A 21,767-nucleotide genomic window follows, 5' to 3' on the forward strand; every position below is an offset into this window, starting at 1 on the left:
GTACGAAATGTGTGCGTTTTGGGTGGATTGAGAAGTAAACCAGCTTTCTATTAATTCTACTTACTAGGGGTCTGATGGTACCATCTAGGAGCTATGGACATACTGTTGATAGGGTTAGATGTTGATCAGAAGTTTTACTGTCTAGTCAGGAAGCCAGGTATTTAAAAAGGCAATAAAGTGAAAATTGTGACAGGGTGATGGGGGAGTGTAGGGTGCCATGGCTCTGTATTGCAGGGGTAGCTAACCTGCTCTGGTGGTCTGGGAAGGCTTCTCAGAGAGAGCGGTACTTAAATTGATACCTGGGAGTTCCCATCATGGCTCAATGGAAACGAATCTGACTAGTATCCATGAGGGCGCAGGTTCGATCCCTGGCCTCACTCAAGTGGGTTAAGGATCCAGTGCTGCCATGAGCTGTGGTATAGGCTGCAGACACAGCTTGGATCTGGCATTGCTGTGGCTGTGACATAGGCCAGTGGTTACAGCTCTGATTTGACATCTATCCTGGGAACCTCCGTATGCCCTGGGTGCAGCCCTAAAAAGAAAAAAAAAGGAATTTCTGTCATGGCTCAGCAGTTAACAAACCCAACTAGCATCCATGACGATGTGGGTTCAGTCCCTGGCCTCGCATAGTGGGTTAAGGATCTGACATTGCCATGAGCTATGGTGTAGGTCACAGATGTAGCTTGGATCTGGCGTTGCTGTGGCTGTGGTATAGGCCAGCGGCTACAGCTCCAGTTGGACCCCTAGCCTGGGAACCTCCATATGCAGTGGGTGCAGCCCTAAAAAAAACCAAAAAAAAAAAAATTTAATTGATACCTAAAGTGGTATTTAAACCAGAAGGGAAGGAGAGATCAAGAGAGTTTTCCAAACCTAGGGAACTGCAGGTACAAAAGTCCACAGGCAAGAGGGAGCACAGACAAGGTGCAATTCTACTGCAGAGCTGTTTGGGGAGGTGGGGGGGGGGGGGTGATGCTGAGAGAAGAGACTGGAGAGGTAGAGAGACCCTGTGAAATACTTTAAAAGTATAGACTCTAATTCAAGGGCAGTGAGCAATCACTGACAGGTTTTAAACAGGGAAATATGATCCGCAGGGTATGAGATGGATGGGAGGGAGAAAGCTTCAGCAGGGAGACTTTTGCAGTGGTCCAGGAGAGAAGAGATGGTGGTGTGTGTGTGTGTGCGTGCGTGCGTGCATGCATGTGTGTGTGTGTGTGTATGTGTAGTGATGATGAGGGAAGGACAGATTTGAAAGATATTTTGGAAGCAGAATTGACAGGACTTGGTGATAGGCCTTGGTGATAGGATTTGAGGTTAAGGGAGGGGGACATAAGGTCAATATTCAGGTTTCTGGCTTAAGTCGCTAGGTGGTTAATGGCGCCATTTGCTCAGGAAATGCTGGAGGAGCCAGTTTTGGGAGGCAGGGAAGGTGAGGTCAGTTTAGGGTGTTGTGTACCTTTGAGACAACCAAGTAGAGGTGCTAGTCGTCAGCTGAGTTTTTAAGTCCAAGAGAGTCTAGGCTAGAGATACGGACTGAGGAGTCATCTGTGTATATAGAGCCTAAAGTCCTGGGGAGGGAGAATAGGGCCTGTGGAGCTCCTGGCTCTAGTTCAGCCTATAGAGTGGTTACCCCGAGGTCATGAGCACTGCTGGCACCTGCCCTATCAGAGTGTCCCCCTTTCACTTGTGTCTGCTTCCTGTCATCCCCTGAACACCCAAGTTCTTGATCCCAACTGTGCCTACTACTGCCACTACCAGCTCCTGGATGGGCCTACTTTAATGGCATCTCAACTTTCATAAGATTTACTCTCCCATTCTAACGCCAAAGGAGCAAAGCTCCCAAATGTTAGAAAATGTAGGTAATTGGAAGGAAGCATCCAGGTTCTCCTTCCCCATGGGGAGACAGGAAAGGAGGGAGAAGCTTATGGCTGATTCTGAAGATGGCACGCAACAGCAGGTTCTGGATGCAACCTGAGAGCTCCCCTGGGTTACTAATGCTTTCAGTCCTCCCTGCTTCCACCCTAAGAGTAAACTCTCCTCTGGATCAGAGAGATGCTGTAGCCCTGACCAGGGAAAGAGGCTGATTCTTAGGAGAGATGAGGGCAGGGAGACAATGCAGCTAGGGCAGAGAAGCCAAACAGTTTGTGCCAAATTAATTTCCCCAAAGATATTAACCTCCTTTCCTTCCCCATTCCCTAAGGCCACACTAAGATTGTAAAAGGTGTTCAAAATGTTGAGGTGAAAATAATATGCATGATTTGTTTGCATATAATTTTCATACTAATTTACTATCCAAATGCAAAGGAGTTATTTTCCCCCACACCCCACCCCATGCCCCTGATATGCTGGTCTGGGCAAAATCCGTTGGCTGATATTTAATCAGGTATGTTCAGCTTCAGCCAGGGCTTCCTCTTTTCCTTATTATTGAGCCTCCTAGTATGGTCAAGATTGGCCTCTTTTCCTTTTCCACCTTGATCATTTTCACTTGATATCTCTTCTAAAGAACATATTTTTTCTTCTGCTTAAGTTGATACTTACTCTTTATCACCAATCTCCTGTGGGCCAACCAAGGGCGAGGCCTTTGCTACCCCTAAAAACCAGGCCTTCTATCCCCAGTCACCAGAAATAGTTGCTAAAAATCTCATTTCCCAACACCAGGGGGTGTCTATCGATCCCTCTATCAGCCCTACCCTGAAGGTAGAGATTAGTCCCAAGCCTTTTCCTCTCTCCTTTCACACACACACACACACACACACTAAAATTCCCTCCCTCCAACTGCAGAGTTTTGGATTCAGAAAGTTGTCTTTGCATTGCAGCTTATCTGTTTGTCTCTCATTCTCTCTGGATTCGCACAAATTTGTCTTTTTCTTGGCCTATTCAGCCTTGGTCTCTGCAACACCCGCGATCGATCCCCTTTGGTCTGCTCTCTTTCTTTCCATACCTGTCTTCCACCACCTCTCTATAAGGGCTTCCTCGCTCTGAACCTCTCTATGTATCTACATTTCTTTTCTCTCCCTGTCTCACTATTTTTGTATCAGTCCCTCCTCATCTCTCCAGCAGTCCTCATACTAGGAACAAAGTCACGGTGTTTGCGCAGAACAAGCCTCGCGTCGCCGGGTCCCGGGCCGCGACATTCCACGGTGCCCCTCCGCGCATTCCAACTACAAACAAAGAGTTCCCCTCCCATCCCCCACTTTTTCCTGTCCCAATTCTTGAGTGGTGTAGTAGCTATTGCCCAAACTGCCCCTCGCCCTTTTTTAGCCGCCAATCGGCGGATCTCCAGTTCCAGGACAGTTGGCACCAGGACCCGCTCTCCCCTCCTCCGGCGCACCAGATTCCTGCGCCGACACCCCTGTTTCTTTCGCACTCAGCGCCCCGCCCCTCCAGGAAAGTAGATCCGGCCAGGCAGACAAAAGTTTGGGAGAGAAGTTGGGTCCGTGCTGAGTGTGAGAGCGAGGGGGGCGGGGGCCGGGGAGAGTGGGGCTGCCGGGTGAGTCGGCTCGTGAACAGATAGACCTGCGGAAGGCACAGCCACGGCCGTCTAGCCTTGCTTAACCCCTGATGCGCGGGGGGACGCAACCCCTGTCGCTGGGGGATGCTGCGGGATTCTTGGCGCGGGGCATCCAGGCCACCCGCTAAATCCCGGTGCCTATCCTGTGCCCCCGGGGAACCCGAGTCCAGCCGCAGGGAGAGAGAAGCGGCCACCGAGACGCTGCAGGGTGCCGGGCGGGGAGGGGGCTGGAGTCCCCAGGCCCGAGGGCATGGAGCGATTAGGGGAGAAAGCCAGTCGCCTGCTAGAGAAGTTAAGACTCTCGGACTCCGGCAGCGCCAAGTTCGGCCGCAGAAAGGGTGAATCTAGCCGGTCTGGGTCTGATGGGACCCCCGGGCCGGGAAAGGGGCGTCAGAGTGGATTAGGGGGACCTAGGAAATCAGGGCCCCGTGGAGCTACTGGGGGACTTGGGGATGAGCCGTTGGAGCCAGCCCGGGAGCAAGGCCCCCTGGATGCTGAGCGGAACCCCCGCGGCTCCTTTGAGGCGCAGCGCTACGAAGCCTCCTTTCCCGGGGTGCCACCTCCCACCCGGGCCTTGCCTCTACCTCAGTCATTGCCCCCTGACTTTCGGCTGGAGACCACGGCCCCAGCCCTAAGCCCCCCGCTCCAGTTTTGCCAGTAGCTCAGCCAGCGACGCGAGCAAGCCGTCCAGCCCCCGGGGCAGTCTGCTGCTGGACGGGGCGGGGGCTGGTGGAGCCGGAGGTAGCCGACCCTGCAGCAATCGTACCAGCGGCATCAGCATGGGCTATGACCAGCGCCACGGCAGTCCTCTGCCTGCCGGGCCTTGCCTGTTTGGCCCACCCCTGGCTGGGGTTCCGGCAGGCTATTCCTCCGGAGGGGTGCCGTCCGCCTACCCCGAGCTCCACGCTGCCCTGGACCGACTGTGCGCTCATCGGCCGGCCGGGTTCGGCTGCCAGGAAAGCCGCCACTCATATCCCCCGGCCCTGGGCAGCCCGGGAGCTCTTGCCGGAGCTGGAGTAGGAGCGGCTGGGCCCTTGGAGAGACGAGGGGCGCAACCCGGACGACACTCGGTGACTGGCTACGGGGACTGCGCCGCTGGCGCCCGATACCAGGATGAGCTAACAGCGTTGCTGCGCCTGACAGGGGGCACAGGTGGGCGAGAAGCCGGCGCCCGCGGGGAACCCTCGGGAATTGAGCCGTCGGGTCTTGAGGAGCCGCCGGGTGCGTTCGTTCAGGAGGCTGCCCGGACCCGGATGCGGGAGCCGGAGTCCAGAGAAGACTACTTTGGTGAGTGAGAGAAGTGGTGAGGGACGGGGAGGGACCCGTCACCGCATTTGGTTCCCCTCTGCCCCGACGGCCAAAACTGCCGGCGCCAGGAGGTCGGAGGCAGAGACTCGGGGCTAGGAAAGAGGCAAGAGAAGAATTCCCTTCCCACTGGGTTTCAGATGGACCACAGGCACCCTATTCCTGCTAAATTCACCCCCTCCCTGTGTGATCTCCAGTTCCTCAAGCTTTAGAGCCTGGGTTTTTCTCGGTAGGAGGCCTCGTAGGGAGGGGACCAAGTGGGGCCGTGAGAGCATCCCCCATCTTGCTACCCCCTCGGCGGTGGTGCCCCTGCAGGCTCCTGCGCGCCGCGCCCCCACCCGGGCCCAGGCTCCGCCCGCAGGAATTCGGGGAATGCGCGGGTGGGGGGCGGGGCGGGCGGGCAGCGTGCGTGCCGGCTCCTGCCCGGGCGCTCCAGGTGCCCGCGGGCGGGGCCGGTCGCGCGGCGCAGGGCGGAGGTGAGGTGCAGGGGGTGGGGGAGCTGCCTCCTAACACGCGCGGAGCTGTGGCTGCCGCGGTCGGGGATATGGAGCCCGAGGAAAGAATGTAAGCCCTGGGACGAAAAGCAGGGACCCTACTGCTGACCGGCCCCGGACCTGCTGGACCTGCTGGCCGGGTGCCTGCGTGGGCATTTAAGAGCTGGTGGCTTCAGCTTCTATTTTCCCCATCCTCCGGAAGTCAGGGCAGAAGTCTTGGCCACCCGGACAGCATCACCCGTGGATGGTTGACGAATGTGTAAAATTGCCAGAAATAACCTGGCCTTCGCATCTGGTCATAACCCGCTCAGAATTCAGGCACAAAGTAGCCCCTTAGTTCCTGCTGCTAAAGAAACTTGACCGATCCCTTTCGCCCCCACGCAGTTACCTTCCAGAAGTATTAATTGATCATATGTCTCAGCTATGGAGGGAGGCTGGAGGCAGGGGGATCTTGAACCATCTTTCAGCCAAGACCCACAAGAACCACATCACCATATTAAAACAACCAGCTAATCTGATTGTGACAGGAAGTACAGGAAGTAGAGGCCTCACCCCCAGGGCAGTGGGTCTCTAAAGTGTTCGCATCTTCTCACCTTTCTCACCATCCATGTTCCTGCCCTGGGCCCCATGTTCTAGAACTCTGTGGCTAGAAATATAAATAGGGAGAGGAACCCAGCCAGGGAAGGAAAGTTGGAGAAGAGGTTCAGAGGTAACAGGGCTGCCAACTGGAAGGGCCTACCAAGTTCAACTCCATCCCCCCACCACCACTCCACCCCCACCCGAAAGGGACAGCCCAGAGCAGATGATGCCTTGGTCAAGGGAGACTAAGTGACAGGATCCTTTTAGAAGTTTCCTTTTGAGGCCCTGGAGAAGTGGCTGATGGGTGGAAAGATGTTTCAACTAAGCCATCAGAACCAAAAGGGAGGATCTGGGAGAAAGTGCAGTAAAATGGCAGGTAGAGCCTAGGTGTGGATATGCTGGGTTAGAGGAGGTGATCGGACACGCCTGAGCAGTTGGCTTGCCCAAGATGTCCAAGGCTTTCCAAAGAAATGGCTCTGGGAGTTCCCATCATGCTCAGTGGTTAACGAACCTAACTGGTATCCATGAGGACGCGGGTTAGAGCCCTGGCCTTACTCAGTGGGTTAAGGATCCTGCGTTGCCATAAGCTGTGATGTAATTTGCAGATGTGGCTCAGATCCTTTGTGGCTGTGGCTGTGGCTGTGGTGTGGGCTGGCAGATACAACTCTGATTGGACCCCTAGCCTGGGAACCTCCATATGCCACGGGTGCGGCCCTAAAAAGACAAAAAGAAAAAAAAAAGAAAGAAAAAAGAAATGGCTCTGACAGGGCCCCCTGCATGGCAGTCTTGGGGCAGAGCTCCCTTCCCCTGGGGAAGCCACATTTTGACCCTGGTGTGTGTGTCTATGGGGGGCTCCTCTCCCTGGGGGCCAGGTGGCCTCCTCTGATAGGAGCCTCAGCCTGACTGTACCCTCCTCCTCCTGCCCCTAGTAGGGGCCCTCTTCCTTGGCTGCAGCCTTGCCCAGCTGCCAGAGGGCGGGAGCAGGACAGGCCTGGGCCCATCAGCCGCTGCAGCTGCCGCACGGGCTCCCAAGCCCCTGGGCAAAGACTGGGATGGGCCCCAACAGGCAAGGAGTGTGGCAGTGTGCCGAGGGGGGGAGAGGTGGGGCGGCGGGGTGAGTCGGGCCCGTTGGGATCTGCTCCCCAAAGACAGGCTCTAGCCCTCACTCATGGGCCTGGAATTGGGGAGTGGAGGGAGGGAGGAACACACCCAGGAAAGGCGGGCGCCACAGCCAGGTGTTGCGTATTTTAGGGGGGATGTCAGGGAAGACTGTTTGGACTCTGTTCCTCCTGTGGTAGAAGATGGCAGCGAGACATTAGGGGTTCTGCTGCCCTTCCCCCCTCCTCTGCCACCCTCAGTCCCTGGAACACACCCTGCATTCTCAGCAGTCACCTCCCTAGAGGAGTCACACACACTCGGTCCCCTCTGCACAGGGCTCTCTGCTGAGCCAGATCCTACTTTCCATCTTTGGAAGCCTAGAGGTACAGAAAGGTCGTTCTGTGGCTGAATAGCCGCAGTCGATTTTACAGATGGGGAAACTGAGGACCCCGGGAGGCTCTCTGGGCCTGACCTGCTTTCTCTAGGAGGTTTTTTTCCAGTCTGCCACTGGGCCCTTACGGACTCATCTCTCTGACTGTCCCACACAGTGCAGCTGGGATCACAGGGCTCCCAGGCAAGGGTCTGTTTAGTCTTTTCTCCTCAACATAAACCAAGTATCTGAAGTCCAGGGATCATATCTTTGACTTTCTCCAATTTTCCTCAGTATGGGCACTATGTTTTTGCTAGGCATTAAATAGATATTCAGAAAAGACCTGTTAATGGAATTCCCATTGTGGTGCAGCAAAAACAAATCCGACTAGTAACCATGAGGTTGTGAGTTTGAAACCGGCCCTCGCTCAGTAGGTTAAGGATCTGGCGTTGCCGTGAGCTGTGGTGTTAGGTCGCAGATGCAGCTCGGATCCTGTGTTGCTGTGGCTGTGGTGTAGTCTGGCAGCTGTAGCTCCAATTCGACCCCTAGCCTGGGAACCTCCATATGCTGTGGGTGTGGCCCTAAAAAAGAATAGGGAAAAAAAAAAAAACCTGTTGATTAGCCAGTAAACAAGTATACGTTGGCCCAGCCAAGACCACGATACATCTCATCTCCTCTCTCTTCCCAGAAGGGAGCCCATCAAAAGGAGGCTGCAACGGGTGGTCCTCTGCCATCAGGAACCATGAAAACTCCCTGGTTTTGAGCAAGGGGAGCGGGGTGTGATGCTCACAACTTCTTCTCTCCTCTCAGGCACCTGCATCAAGTGCAACAAAGGCATCTACGGGCAGAGCAACGCCTGCCAGGCCTTGGACAGCCTCTACCACACCCAGTGCTTTGTCTGCTGCTCCTGCGGTGAGTGAAGGCCCCGGACCTGACCGGACTTTCGAGACCAGGGCCTGAGGCCCCAAGCCCTCCCCGCACATTCGCACTCCCAAGTGCCCAGGGCAAGCAGGGCTTGTGCCTCTTCATTTGCTAGCCTGGTCCCCACCTTCTCTCTTGTGGCCCTTCTCTGTGCTCTACCTGGCTCTCCCGCCCACTCCCCTGTGTTGGGTCAGCCTGTTGGAGTCAGCCCTCCCTTTTAGCCTCTTCCCTCCGCTCTGTTCCTCCCTCTTTCTTCTGCCTTCCTGCTTGCCCAGCCTGGACTCCCTCCCAGCCCTCCGGCCTCTCCTTCGTGGGGTTGGTCTTGGGCAGTTGCCTGGGGCGACAGTGAAAGACTGGAATGTGGGAAGGGCGGGGTGGGCTGGGGGAGTGGGGTAGCTGTGGGGTGGGGGTGCGGAGAGGGGGGTTTTCTCTTGGCTGGTCAGAGTTCAGCCACCTCGCTGGAGTGCAGGCCACCGGGCCATGCCAAGCTGATGACATCACGCTCCAGGAATGCCTGCTGCTGTTAGCTCAGGAGGCCCGCCTGGAGAGGGGGTGCTCCCAGCCCTTCCCTCACCTCCCTCATTTGCCCCCCCCCTTCCCCACTGCCTACCCACTCCGATTCCTTTGCTGAACCTTTAATCTCCTATCTCTGCCTGACTCCAGCACTCAGCTTTTCTCTCCCTGCCACTCCCAGAGTGTTAGGTTCATCTCTCTGTTTGCCCTTCTGTTTATAGGGCCTCTCCTGGGAATGTCTCTTTCCTTCCCTCTGCTCCCCTGTGTCTCATGAGTTTTTAAGTCAGCTTTACTAAACCCCTGGGCAGAGCTGGAAGTGGGGATTTGGATGAGAAGAGGGCAGAGGTGGGAAACGTGCCCATTCTCCACCCTGGTCTCATTCCTCCTCATACCTGATAATTTAGACACCCTGGAGCAGTTCCTGGGTGTTGGTTTCACGGGGAAGCTCCCGCCTTGTCTGCCTACAGAAGATCCTGGACTGCTTCTGACCCCCGAGACACTGGGTTCCTCTGAGCTTGGGGAAGCAGCCTAGTGCAGCAGGAAAGGGGACCGACTTGGCTCCCAAACAAAGCGCTTTGTCCCCAGCAGCAGTTCCACTATGTCCTGACCTCCATGGAGCCCATCCCTGGGAGACAGGCAGCGCTAGGAGAACAGGATCGCTGTGTTCAGGCAAAGGGACTCCTGGGGTGAAAGGTCCCAGAGGGCAAAGTCCCTGACAGTGTGATTGTCTCTGAGCACATCGTATGGCACCTTAGAGCTCCTTGATCTTGTCCTCCAGCCTGTGGTTGGCTCTGCTTCCCAGGCGGCTCTGTGAATGAGCGTGGGCACCGGAGAGGAAGGCACTCATTGAAAGCAGGGTGATAAAAAACAATAATAATAATAAAAAGTAAAGCAGGGTCAGAGAAAACTGTTGAGGAGGCAGGGGCTGGAGGAGCAGCAAGCGGGGGAGAGAGGAATTGACAGGCTGAGATCAAAGCAAAGGGGAATTGCATCAGGCGGAGTATTTGCTTGGGGAGACGGGACAGACAGCAGGAGGACAAGCACTAAAGTCCAGATTTAAATGCATCATGCCTTGTGTGGGACACCCCATGCCTGGACCCTGGGAGAGGCTCCAGCCCCTTCTCTACTGCTTCTAGGGCGAACTTTGCGATGCAAGGCTTTCTACAGTGTCAACGGCTCGGTGTACTGTGAGGAAGATTATCTGGTGAGTGAGTGGTCCCTGGTCCTGGAATTGGCTTCCGCCCCCTTCTTGGTGGTCCTCTGGGGTTCTATCCATCAGGTCATTCTCAGCCTGTTAACATCCTCTCTTGATCTCCTCCTAGTTTTCAGGGTTTCAGGAGGCAGCTGAGAAATGCTGTGTCTGTGGTCACTTGATTTTGGAGAAGGTAAGAAAAGCGTCTTCAGCTGAGACTGCGAGGCTCAGGGGCCAAGGGGAGAATCAGGAGCTAAATGGATACTGAGAAAAGGCTGGGGGAGGAAACCTCCCAGCAATCACTTGCATCCATTCCTCTCAGAACAGCTGTTCATGGTGGCTTCTTTCTGCCTGTGAGATCAGGTCTGGACTCCTCAGCCTGCCGCCCCCAGGCTTCTATGATCCGGCTCCTCCCTAACTCTGCAGCCATAGCCAGGTCGAGTGCCTAAGCTAGGAGTATGGGGTCCTGGGTCTTAATCACCTTTCTGTTACTGACTGGGATCAGCTGGAACTCAGTTATCTGTTCTCTAAGGAGGGATTGGGTTGGCGTGGTGCTTCACAGCTCTGGCAGCCTAGCAGATCACCTGGGAAGAAGTAAAGAAAAATACCGACGCTGGGCATTACCAGAGACTGTGATGAATACTTCTGGGTGGGACCCAAGCATTGATGGGCTTAAAACCTCCCTGGGTGACCCTGATATGCTGCCAGGGCTGAGAAACACTGGCCTGGATGCTCTCCAAGACCTTTTTCAGGGCTTCTGCCTCCATTTGAAGACCCTTGGTCCTCCCAGATTACATAGCAGTGTTCTGGGAGGAGAGCAGCGGCTCCGATGGGGTTGGCAAGAACAGCAGGGAACGTCATTGGTAGCCGGTAGCCAGAGAGTGGAGACTGATTCTGCTTCCCCCCTGGGCCAGATCCTCCAGGCAATGGGAAAGTCCTACCACCCAGGCTGCTTCCGATGCGTCGTTTGCAACAAGTGCCTGGACGGCATCCCCTTCACTGTGGACTTCTCTAACCAGGTGTACTGTGTCACTGACTACCACAAGTGAGTCCACCCCTTGGGGTGTGGTGTGGAACTGGGCTCAGGGATTTCCCCCTCCTCAGCTCATCTCCATCCTCTCTCTTTCAGAAATTATGCTCCTAAGTGTGCGGCCTGTGGCCAACCCATCCTCCCCTCAGAGGTCAGTATGTCTGGGTCCTCCCGCAGGGCAGCCAGTGCTGCGGCCGCTGGGGAGGGGCTGGGGACATGCTGCCTGGCCTCCCATGGGAGGCAGTGGTGCTGAGGAATGTACTCTGAGAAGATTCCCGTGTGACTCTGCTCTAGGGGTCACCACCCTGACCCCAACATCCGGGCCTGGACTTGTCTGACAGCCTCACTGGGCCCAGCCTCCATCTTTTTGCTCCCAGGCCAGAGAAATAGACTTTCTTTGAGGTCAAGGTCACCAGCTCCCAGATTAGGGGCTAGAAAAAGGTGGGGAAAATCCTCAGGGCCGGTAGGAGGGGGTCAGAAGTGATTTCTGCCATGTGTGCCAAAAGTGAGTCTAGGGAGCCAAGCCAAAAGCCCATGAGGAACCAGACCCTGTTGAGCTTCCCCGCCCCCGGCTTAGCCTGCTTATGCGGCCTGCCCCTTCCTTCCCCTTTGCTTCCCCCGCAAATGGGAGAGGTAGGTAAGGCCCGAGCCCCTGGACAGAGGGAAGGCTCTGTGAGGGGACAGGCCCTCTTGGAGGCAGCACCAAGGAAGGAGAGGTGGGACGTTCGGTAGGATTTGCAAAGGTCGTCAAAGCTACAGATGATGGAATTCCTGTTGTGGCACAGCTGAAATGAATTGGACTAAGAACCATGAGGTTGTGGGCTTGATCCCTGGCCTTGCTCAGTGGATTAAGGATCCAGCTTTGCCATGAGCTGTGGTGTAGGTTGCAGACGTGGCTTGGATCCCATGTTGCTGTGGCTGTAGTGTAGGCCAGCAGCTATAGCTCCGATTAGACCCCTAGCCTGGGAACCTCCATATGCTTTGGGTGTGGCCCTAAAAAAAAAAAAGAAAAAAAAGCTACAGACAATGGCAGAGAGGCTCTGGAGGCCTCTGTGTGATCTCCCCATTTGGGTGGGGGCGGCGGTGGCGGGGAGTTCTGGTCATGCTGCTCCTGTGCCCATGGGCGTGTGCGTTATTTCAGGGCTGTGAGGACATTGTGAGGGTGATATCCATGGACCGAGATTACCACTTTGAGTGCTACCACTGTGAGGTGAGTGTTGGGGGCCCCAGGCTCCCAGAGGAGAGTTGGAATGGGGTTAGGGGAGTGGAGTCTGTAGGAGAGATACAGGGCCCAGGAAACCAGGAAGGTACTCTGACCCATCGCCAGCCTCTTCCTCATCTGTCCTTCAGCCACTGTCTCTGGGCCTGGTTGTTTAGTCCTTTCTAAATCTGGCTTCTCCAGAGTCAAGACTTCTAAAACTAGGGACTTTCCTGGTAGCAGCTGGAAGTGGGAGCCCATCTCATTATTTCTGCTGTAGCAGCGACACCTGGTGTCCAGCTGAGGTATTTTCTCGGGTTTCTCTTCTGGGAGTCCATCCCCTCCCACCCCCCCACCCCCCTTCTTCTAGTCATTAGGAGTCTGGTGTTAAGCAGGGCAGACTCCCAAGATGTCCCCGGTGCCTGGGCCGAGGCGAACTAGGCATCCTTCTCCCCTAGGACTGCCGGATGCAGCTGAGTGATGAGGAAGGCTGCTGCTGCTTCCCTCTGGATGGGCACTTGCTCTGCCACGGCTGTCACATGCAGCGGCTCAATGCCAGACAGCCCCCTGCCAACTACATCTGAGTTGCAGTCACCGCTGCCGCCACCACGACCACTGCTGACAAATTCCTCTGGCCAGTGGGCCCCTCTGAGGCCAGGTGGGGCAATCAGTGCACTCTGCAGGCCTGGCAGAAGAGTCCTCCAGGGAGGGCCCCAAGGGCCAGCGACCCAAAGATCAAGACATTCCAAATGGATTGTGGAGGAGGAGCCCTCCAGTTGCTAGAGTGACTGGCCTTTTTTCCACGTGTGCAGCCTGTGCCGTAACATATAATTCAGGCACACACACAGGCGGGTTCCAGTACCTTCTAAAGGAGTTCTCTTGTGGCACAGTGGAGTAAGGATCCGGCATCATCACGGCAGCAGCTTAGGTTGCTGCTGTGGCACGGGTACGATCCCTGGCCCAGAAACTTCCATATGCTGCGGGTGCGGCCAAAAAAAATAAATAAAAATTTTTTTAAAAAGGGCCTGATGCTAGTCTGTATCTCCAGTATACATTTGTGTATGAGTCAGTGTTTGGATTCTGGTTTATAGGAAGAGAGGACAGCATGGGAGCTCCTTTTTGTATTTTTAGGGTCACAACTGCAGGATATGGAGGTTCCCAGGCTAGGGGTCGAATCAGAGCTGTAGCTGCTGGCCTACAGCAAAGCCACAGCCACACCAGATCCAGGCCACATCTATGACCTACACCACAGCTCATGGCAACCCCAGATCCTTAACCCACTGAGGGAGGCCAGGGATCGAACCTGTGTCCTCATGGATACTAGTTGGATTCATTTCTGCTGAGCCACAAAGGAAACTCCTCTCCTCACTATTTTATACCCTGCACATGGGGCCAGTCATGTTCTTCCTGCGGTATCTTTTTTGTTTGTTTGTTTGTTTTCTAGGGGTGTACCTGTGGCATATGGAGGTTCCCAGACTAGAGGTCAAATCGGAGCTGTAGCCGCTGGCCTACACCACAGCCAGAGCAACGCAGGATCCAAGCCTCATCTGTGACCTACACCACAGCTCACAGCAATGCCAGATCCTTAACCCACTGAGCAAGGCCAGGGATTGAACCTTCACCCTCATGGATGCTAGTCAGAGTCCTTAACCACTGAGCCACGACAGGAACACCTATGGTATCATTTGATGAGGTGGAAACTGGACATTGAGTTACTTCTTGGTCACCACCACCCCCCTTTTTTTTTTCTTTTTCGACTGCACCCACCTCATATGGAAGTTCCCAGACCAGGGATTGAATCCTAGCCTGAGCTGTGACCTAGGCTACAGCTGTGGCAACGCCGGATGCTTCACCTGATGTGCTATGCACGGGGGATGGAACAGTGCCTCCGCAGAGATAAGCTATATCATTAACCCACTGCGCCATGGGAAACTCCACTGGCCTGCTTCTGTCTGTGGACTAGGAGAGCTCTTTACCCTCCCGATGGGAATGGGAGCCAGCTCTGGGCAGGCCTATTACCTGTAGTTCCTGTTTCTCAGGGACACATGTGGGCCTGGGGAGGCTCGGTGGCTGCCTGTATGTGGTTCTTCTTCCCCTCAGCAGGGGGAGGTAAGGACTGGGCCTCTGGTGTGGAGTTGCTGGGTAAGATGTCTAGGTAACCTCTAGTCACACTGTGTACACCTCTCAAGCCCATTGTGTGCATATATGGGCACACACACTCTCTCTCTCTTCTCAGGTCACTCTTACGCTTGGTTCATTACACTTGGTCTCCAGACCTGCTGCCTTCTCAGAGGGAACCAGGATTCTATCCACTGCAGTTCCCAAAATCTGAGACTCCGGGAGCCCAAGGGACAAAACACTGCACTTGGCTCTAGTCAGTTTGGTTAGACCTCTTAAAATCAATTCACTGAAAACTTACTTGTTTAAAACTCACTTCACTTAATGACCATTTTGCCAAAAGCTCAGACCTCTTCTGGGCATTTTTATAGCCATTTAGTTGTCTATTCTTTTTTGTCATGCTTATGACAAAAGCATGAATTATTAGCACCATAAGTTTATCAAATTTGCAGCACTTTGTAAATGATGAGGTTGCTTCCTACCTTTATGGATATCTTTTTCTGCTTTACCTAATTTTCAAGCACTTTTTTTAAAAATTCAGTTTCTAGCAGAGTTCCCGTCATGGCGCAGTGGTTAATGAATCCGACTAGGAACCATGAGGTTGTGGGTTTGATCCCTGGCCTCACTCAGCGGGTTAAAGATCTGGTGTTGCTGTGAGCTGTGGTGTAGGTTGCAGACGCGGCTTGGATCCTGCACTGCTGTGGCTGTGGCGTAGGCCGGCAGCTACAGCTCTGATTAGACCCCTAGTCTGGGAATTTCCATATGCCGTGGGTGTGCCCCCCCCCCCAAAAAAAAATTCAGTTTCTAGGAGTTCTTGCTGTGGTGCTGTGGTTTAAGGATCTGGCATTGTCTCTGAGATGGTGTGGGTTCAATCCCCAGCCTGGCACAGTGGGGTAAGGATATAGCTGCAGCTGTGGTGTAGGTCATAGCTGTGGCTCAGATTCCATCCCTAGCCTAGGAAATTCTATATGCTATTAGCATGGCTGAGAAAGAAAAAAAAAAAAAAATAGGGGAAGGAAACTAATAGGACTGAGATAAAAGGATTGGGGAAAAAACGGTGAGCTAAAGTATTTTTATTTTGTTTTGTTTTTAGAAGGCCCCCTAGTCCAGAGCTGGCCTGGGGGCATTCAGAGCCCTAATGGTGAGACTCCGCAACAAGGACAAGGGTCTAACCCACCTAAGTCCTCTCCATCCTCGTCTCCTTTGCAGCAAAGAAGACCTAAGACTGGGTCTTTGCTGTTGCCAGTTGCTTGTGTAGCGCCCTTGGAGTGTCCACGCTTGGTCCTGGTCGCAAAGTAGGCCCTATGGTTTGACCTTGGAAATCTGAGCAGACTGTTACCGAGATGTATAGATGAGACCAGTCTAACCGTGATGGTAGGAGAGTCATCAGAGACAAATGCCATCCACCGTGGGTATTATTTCACCTGATCTTAGAATGGATAGTGTTGACCCATGTGAAGGGAGCCAAGGCACTGTCCAAGCAGGGAGAGATGGGTTTGAAGGAACATCTACCAACACCTGTTAGTAGTGGTTAGGCTTGTATCCTGGAGAGTTAGAGCCAAGTGCGCTGTGAGTTTAGAGATAACCTAGTCATCTCCTTTTACTGAATGAAGAAATAGAAATTCTGAGTGCGCCATATGGAAATTCCCAGGCTGGGGGTTGAATCCAAGCCACAGCTTTGAACTACTCCACAGTTGCAGCAATGCAGGGTCCTTAACCCAATGTGCCACAGCAGGAACTCCAAACTTTTGAAGACTAATAAACAGCTTATCATCAGTAGTCTGCTCTTCCCCACCCCCATCACGAGGACTCCTTGGCATGAGGAAACTGTAAATGAGATGAGCACTTCATTATGATGGATAAATAGGGCAAGTTTTAGTGGGAAATTAAAAGGAACACAAGAGACAATAATGAAAACATTGGGTTTTGTTTGTTTGTTTGTTTGTTTTTGCTTTTTAGGGCCACACCTGCAGCATATGGAAGTTCCTAGGCTAGGGGTTGAATTGGAGCTACAAGCTGCCTGCCTACGCCACAGCCACAGCAGCACAGGAACTGAGCCGCGTCTGTGACCTACACTACAGCTCACAGCAACGCCAGATCCTTAACCCACTGAGAGAGGCCAGGGATTGAACCCACATCCTCATGGATACTAGTCAGTTCATTACCACTGAGCCATGAGAGGAACTCCAAACTTTCAGTTTTTACTGGTGCTTTTTTATTAATTAGATCTAGCAGTCAGGAAAATACCTTTAAAAGCACAAGAGGCGAAGCAAAGGAAATATACTGCAGGAGAGTCCCTGTCCTTGAGGAGGTCACAGTCTAGCCAGGGAGATAAATGCACACATAAAATGTGGTGAGAAGATTACAAGCAACCTGTCAACAAGTGCAAAGAAATTGAGTGTTACAAACAGAAGACCTAATGTGCAGGGTACAAATGACAGTGGTGAGACTTGGTCTGACTTAGAGTGTAAATCAGAAGGTGGCAGCCCATAGGGTAAATCCTGCTCCCAAATGTGTTGAGTTTGGCCCACTGGGAGTTTTTTTTAATAGTATTAACTTGAACCCTGGTTGAAGAGGGGAAAATGCCAGCCAATAAATGTAGAAAGAATGACAGCATTGGAAAAAAACAGCATTTTGTGAACTTTAATGAAATTATTGATGCTGCCAAAGATTATTTTTGTTTGTTTTGTTTTTGTCTTTTTGCCTTTTCTGGGGCCGCTCCCGCAGCATATGAAGGTTCCCAGGCTAGGGGTCTAATCGGAGCTACAGCTGCTGGCCTACGCCAGAGCCACAGCAGCACGGGATCCAAGCTGCGTCTATGACCTACACCACAGCTCACGGCAATGCTGGATCCTTAACCCACTGAGCAAGGCCAAGAATCAAACCTGCGACCTCATGGTTCCTAGTTGGATTCATTAACCACTGAGCCACAATGGGAACTCTTGGCAAAGATTATTAATTGGTGTTAAAAACCATAGGTGAAATGATTGGTGGACTACTGCACGTTCTTACAGCGCCAAGTGACACTATCAGTTTACCATATGGAGGCCAAAAATGTAACTGTGTGTTGGAGGGATCAGATTGTCATCACTCGTTTCCTGGAATCAGTCTTGGTATCACTAACCAGTAGACCAGTTCAGGTGTGAGGCAAACACATAACCTAACCTGGCATATAGCCTAGCTGCTCCACCCCTACAAAAGCCCCATTAGAGGAGTTCCCATGTGGCACAGCAGAAATGAATCTGACTAGGAACCATGATGTTGCGGGTTCGATCTCTGGCCTCACTCAGTGGGTTAAGGATCCAGCATTGCCCTGAGCTATGGTGTATGTCGCAGTCGCCTCTTGAATCCCGCATTGCTGTGGCTGTGGCATAGGCTGGCAGCCATAGCTCCAATTAGACCCCTAGCCTGGGAACCTCCACATGTCGCAGGTGCGGTCTTAAAAATACTTTTTTTTGGTCTTTTTGCCTTTTCTAGGGCTGCACCTTCAGCATATGGAGGTTCCCAGGCTAGGGGTTTAATTGGAGCTGTAGCCACCGTCCTACTCCAGAGCCACAGCAACGTAGGATCTGAGCTGTCTACGACCTACACCACAGCTCACGGCAATGCCGGATCCTTAATCCACTGAGCAAGGCCAGGGATCGAACTCGAAACCTCCTAGTTCCTAGTTGGATTCGTTAACCACCGAGCCACGATGGGAACTCCTAAATACATTTTTAAAAAAGAAGTATTAGTTATAGCTTGCAGTTTATAGGAAATATTGGGGATAGAAAAGCAAAGGACACTAGGAGGAAGCAAGGAGACAAGTCTAGGAGGTGACACATGCTGCAGGGCAACTCAGCAGCTCTCTTTAGCAAATCAGTATAATTTTGGGGGGGGGGGTCAAAACTGCTAGATTAAAGAGACTTAAGTTATATAATAACAACACAACACATGGTCCTGGGATCCCTATTGGTTTAAACAAGTTGCTATAAAAGATGTTTGGGGTCTACATCTGGAAATGTTTCAATATGGACAGAGAATTAGATGGAGTAAAAATCTACTCAGAAAGGTCAAAATCATTAACAAAATACCAGTTCCAAAACAGGGTAATCATATTTTTCTTTTTTTCTTTTCTTTTTAGGGCTGCACTTGAGGCCTATGGAAGTTACCCAGGCTAGGGATTGAATCAGAGCTGCAGCTGCCAGCCACAGCCACAGCCACAGCCACAGCCACAGCCAGATCTGAGCCACAGCTTGCAGCAAGACTGGGTCCTTTAACTCACTGAGTGAGGCCAGGGATCAAAACTGCATCCTCATGGATACTAGTCAGATTCTTAACCCACAGAGCCAGAACGGGAACTCCATGTTTTGCTTTTAAAATGTCTATATATTTATGAATACAAAATCTGAAAGTATATGCACAAGGTGATCTCAGAGTGGTGAGAATAGGTTTTGTGATTGTCAGCCTATGTCTTTTTTCTTTCTTTTTTTTTCACCCCCAGCTATGCTATGCCTGTGGCATGTAGAAGTCCTCAGGCCAGGGATCAAACCTGTGCCACAGCAGTGAAAAAGCTGAATTCTTAACCCAATAGGCCACCAGGGAACTCCGTACATTTTCTATTTTTATACAACATGTGCGTACTGCCTCTGTAATAGTAATAAGCTGTTACAAATAACTGGCTGCCAACATTTGTAAATTTGGGAGATTTCACATAAAAATATGAAGAAAGTTATAGGAAGTTCCCACTGTGGCTCAGTGGTAACAAGCCTGACTGGTATCCATGAGGATGCAGGTTCAATCCCTGGCCTTACTCAGGGGATTAAGGATCCAGTGTTGCCATTGCCGTGGCTGTGGTGTAAACCTGCAACTGCAGCTCTGACTTGACCCCTAGCCTGGGAACTTCCATATGTCACAGGTGCAACCCTAAAAAAAAAAAAAAAAAAAATCTGGAAATTACATATGAAGAGCTGGGTTTCTAAAGTTTTTTGAGCTTCCAGATCTGTCATCCCTGAGCTTCCATTCCCACATGGCAGCAATTGGGCAGAACTGATGGCTGCTCTTTTATTTGGTGTATTCTCTCCTTAGTCTGTCATTGTCCCCACCACTCTTTAGTCTGTGCCCTTCCCACATTAATTACCTGCCTGGCTCCCATAGACTTTTGAGTCAGTAACCCTTGCTTTGAATGATCAAGGGCTGCCTATCCATAGAGCCTCCCATTATTAATAATTTGAAAATACCAATAAATTAGCTTTGAAATGCTGCCCAAGAAAAGCACACATTCCAGAAATATCTATGCCCGGATTTTTAGAAGGCAACCCAGTCATGGGAAACCCAGATGTAATACTTAATCTACTTAGCTACCATGGTTGAATACTGTAGATTAGTTTGGAAAAATTTCTCTTTGGGGAGTTCCCATTGTGGCACAGCAGAAAAGAATTTGATTAGCATCCATGAGGATAAGGGTTTGACCCCTGACTTTGATCAGTGGGTCAGGAATCCGGTGTTGCCACGATCTGCAGTCTAGGTGGAAGATGCAGCTGGGATCCCCCGTGGCTGTGGCTGTGGCGTAGGCCGGCAGCTGTAGTTCCAATTCTTGGACCCCTAGCCTGGGAACTTCCATATGCCATGGGTGTGGCCCTAAGAAAAAAAATTCTCTTTGGTAAATGGAATATAGAAAGTATACTAAATTGCTAACTTCCTCAAGGTTTTTCTTTTTTCTTTTTTTTGTCATGGCACCTTTATCATAGGAGTCGTGTGAAATTTTACAGTGTGTGTTCTTCCCAAGCATGAAACTCCAAATGCCCTTTGGTAGGTAGGTCTGTTTCTCCCACTGGTTCTGACATAATTTTGAAAGGAGAAAATCTCTTTCCTATGCAGCTCAGTATGAGACAGTGTCATCATCAGTTTAAAATCTGGGGAAATACTTTATCAGCCTGGCACGTGTTGGTGCATTACAGCAGCACATTCCATCAGTTATAACAAGAACTGAACACGCTGTGCTTCACTTCTAGCTTTTCAGAATGATACAAGTCTTCTTCTGAATCAATTTCCTTTAACTGTCTCATATTCCTTTGGCAAAAATGGTTTCAATCTGTCCCATTTTTTGAGCCAAATTTCTCAGCTTTTCTTTGAATCCAAAATTTCCTATCAGTCCTTTTTCATATCTTCACAATAGCATCTCAAGGTAAAACCAGGCTCATTCCTGTTTGTATGACAAAAGTTTCTGTGAACAGTCAGGCAACCTTTGAAGCCACAAGGACTGGGTTTGACCTCCCCTTGGAAGTGTTAAGCAATTGCAAAAAATGGCACATTATGAACATTTGTTCTAAAATTTTCATTCGATGTCATAGGTTGATTACATATTTTCTTTATCCACTTGCTTTCTCCTTAATCATGTACTTACAAGGGGCATGAAATTTTCTAGCTTAATCATCAATAGTTGTGGCTCTGAATACCTTCATTTTCCAGTGAACACCCTTGAAAATAATTCTGAAATCTCTTGACTGCCTGTGAAATTTTTATTCCTAAAACTAGCTTCTGAGTCCATAATACCATAATAAATTTCTGCTACTTGTCTTCAGATACATTCAAAGTTGTATGGCTTAAAAAAATTTTTTTTTTATAAACAATTGCTCAGTTAAGTGTGGTTCCATAATCCAATGGCTATTTTAATATCTTAGCTTTGAAACTTGTTAGTTAACCAAATTTTCAGTGGGAGAAAATATTCTACTCAAAGCTTTCCATCAGTTTGATAAGTAGAACACTAAATGCTCCCCTGGAATCTCTAACTTTGGAGCACCATTCTGTTTACTGGCTTGAGTATGGGAGGCAGAGTGCCTGTGAGGTTCTCAGCAAATCTCCATTCTTCACTGTAATTCTAAACAATGCAGCAAAGGAATGGTCTGAAACGTTAGGCAGACTTTTTCTCAGACTCCCATTTACATTTATTATCAAGGTAAAAACCTATACATGAAACAGTTCCCTTGTGGCACAGGGGGTTGTTACTATAGCTGGTGCTGTGGCGTGGGTTTGATCCCTAGGCCTGGGACTTCCACATGCTGCAAGTGCAGAAAAACAAAATCCCCATGTACATGAATTTTTTTTTTTTTTTTTTTGCACTTTAGGGCCTCACTTGTGGCATATGGAGGTTCCCAGGCTAGGGGTCGAATTGGGACTACAGCTGCTGGCCTGCCACAGCAATGCAGGATCTGAGCCATGTCTAACGACCTACACCACAACTCATGGCAATACCAGATCCTTAACCCACTGAGCAAGGCCAGGGATCGAACCCACAACTTCATGTTTGCTAGTCGGATTTATTTCCATTGAGCCATGATGGGAACTCCCATGAATATTTTTTGAATATTTGATTCAAAAGCAATGCTTCAAGAAGGGTAGAGCTAGATTGTGGGAGGAGTTATGCCTAATTTATCTTTCTACACCACCCCCTTCACACTCC

General features: G+C 51.3%; 1 protein-coding gene across 1 annotated transcript; it reads left to right on the forward strand.

The window, feature by feature from the left end:
- Positions 1-3,434: 3,434 nt before the first annotated feature.
- On the forward strand, positions 3,435-13,147 carry AJUBA (ajuba LIM protein). Its single transcript, XM_047796020.1, is given in 9 exon segments — positions 3,435-4,145; positions 4,147-4,795; positions 8,165-8,266; positions 9,925-9,992; positions 10,111-10,173; positions 10,895-11,025; positions 11,110-11,161; positions 12,152-12,220; positions 12,667-13,147. Coding segments are annotated over 9 exon segments (1,647 nt in total). The 5' UTR covers positions 3,435-3,758; the 3' UTR covers positions 12,793-13,147.
- Positions 13,148-21,767: the final 8,620 nt, after the last annotated feature.

Source organism: Phacochoerus africanus, chromosome 9, assembly GCF_016906955.1.
Source record: "Phacochoerus africanus isolate WHEZ1 chromosome 9, ROS_Pafr_v1, whole genome shotgun sequence".
Lineage (NCBI taxonomy): Eukaryota > Metazoa > Chordata > Mammalia > Artiodactyla > Suidae > Phacochoerus > Phacochoerus africanus.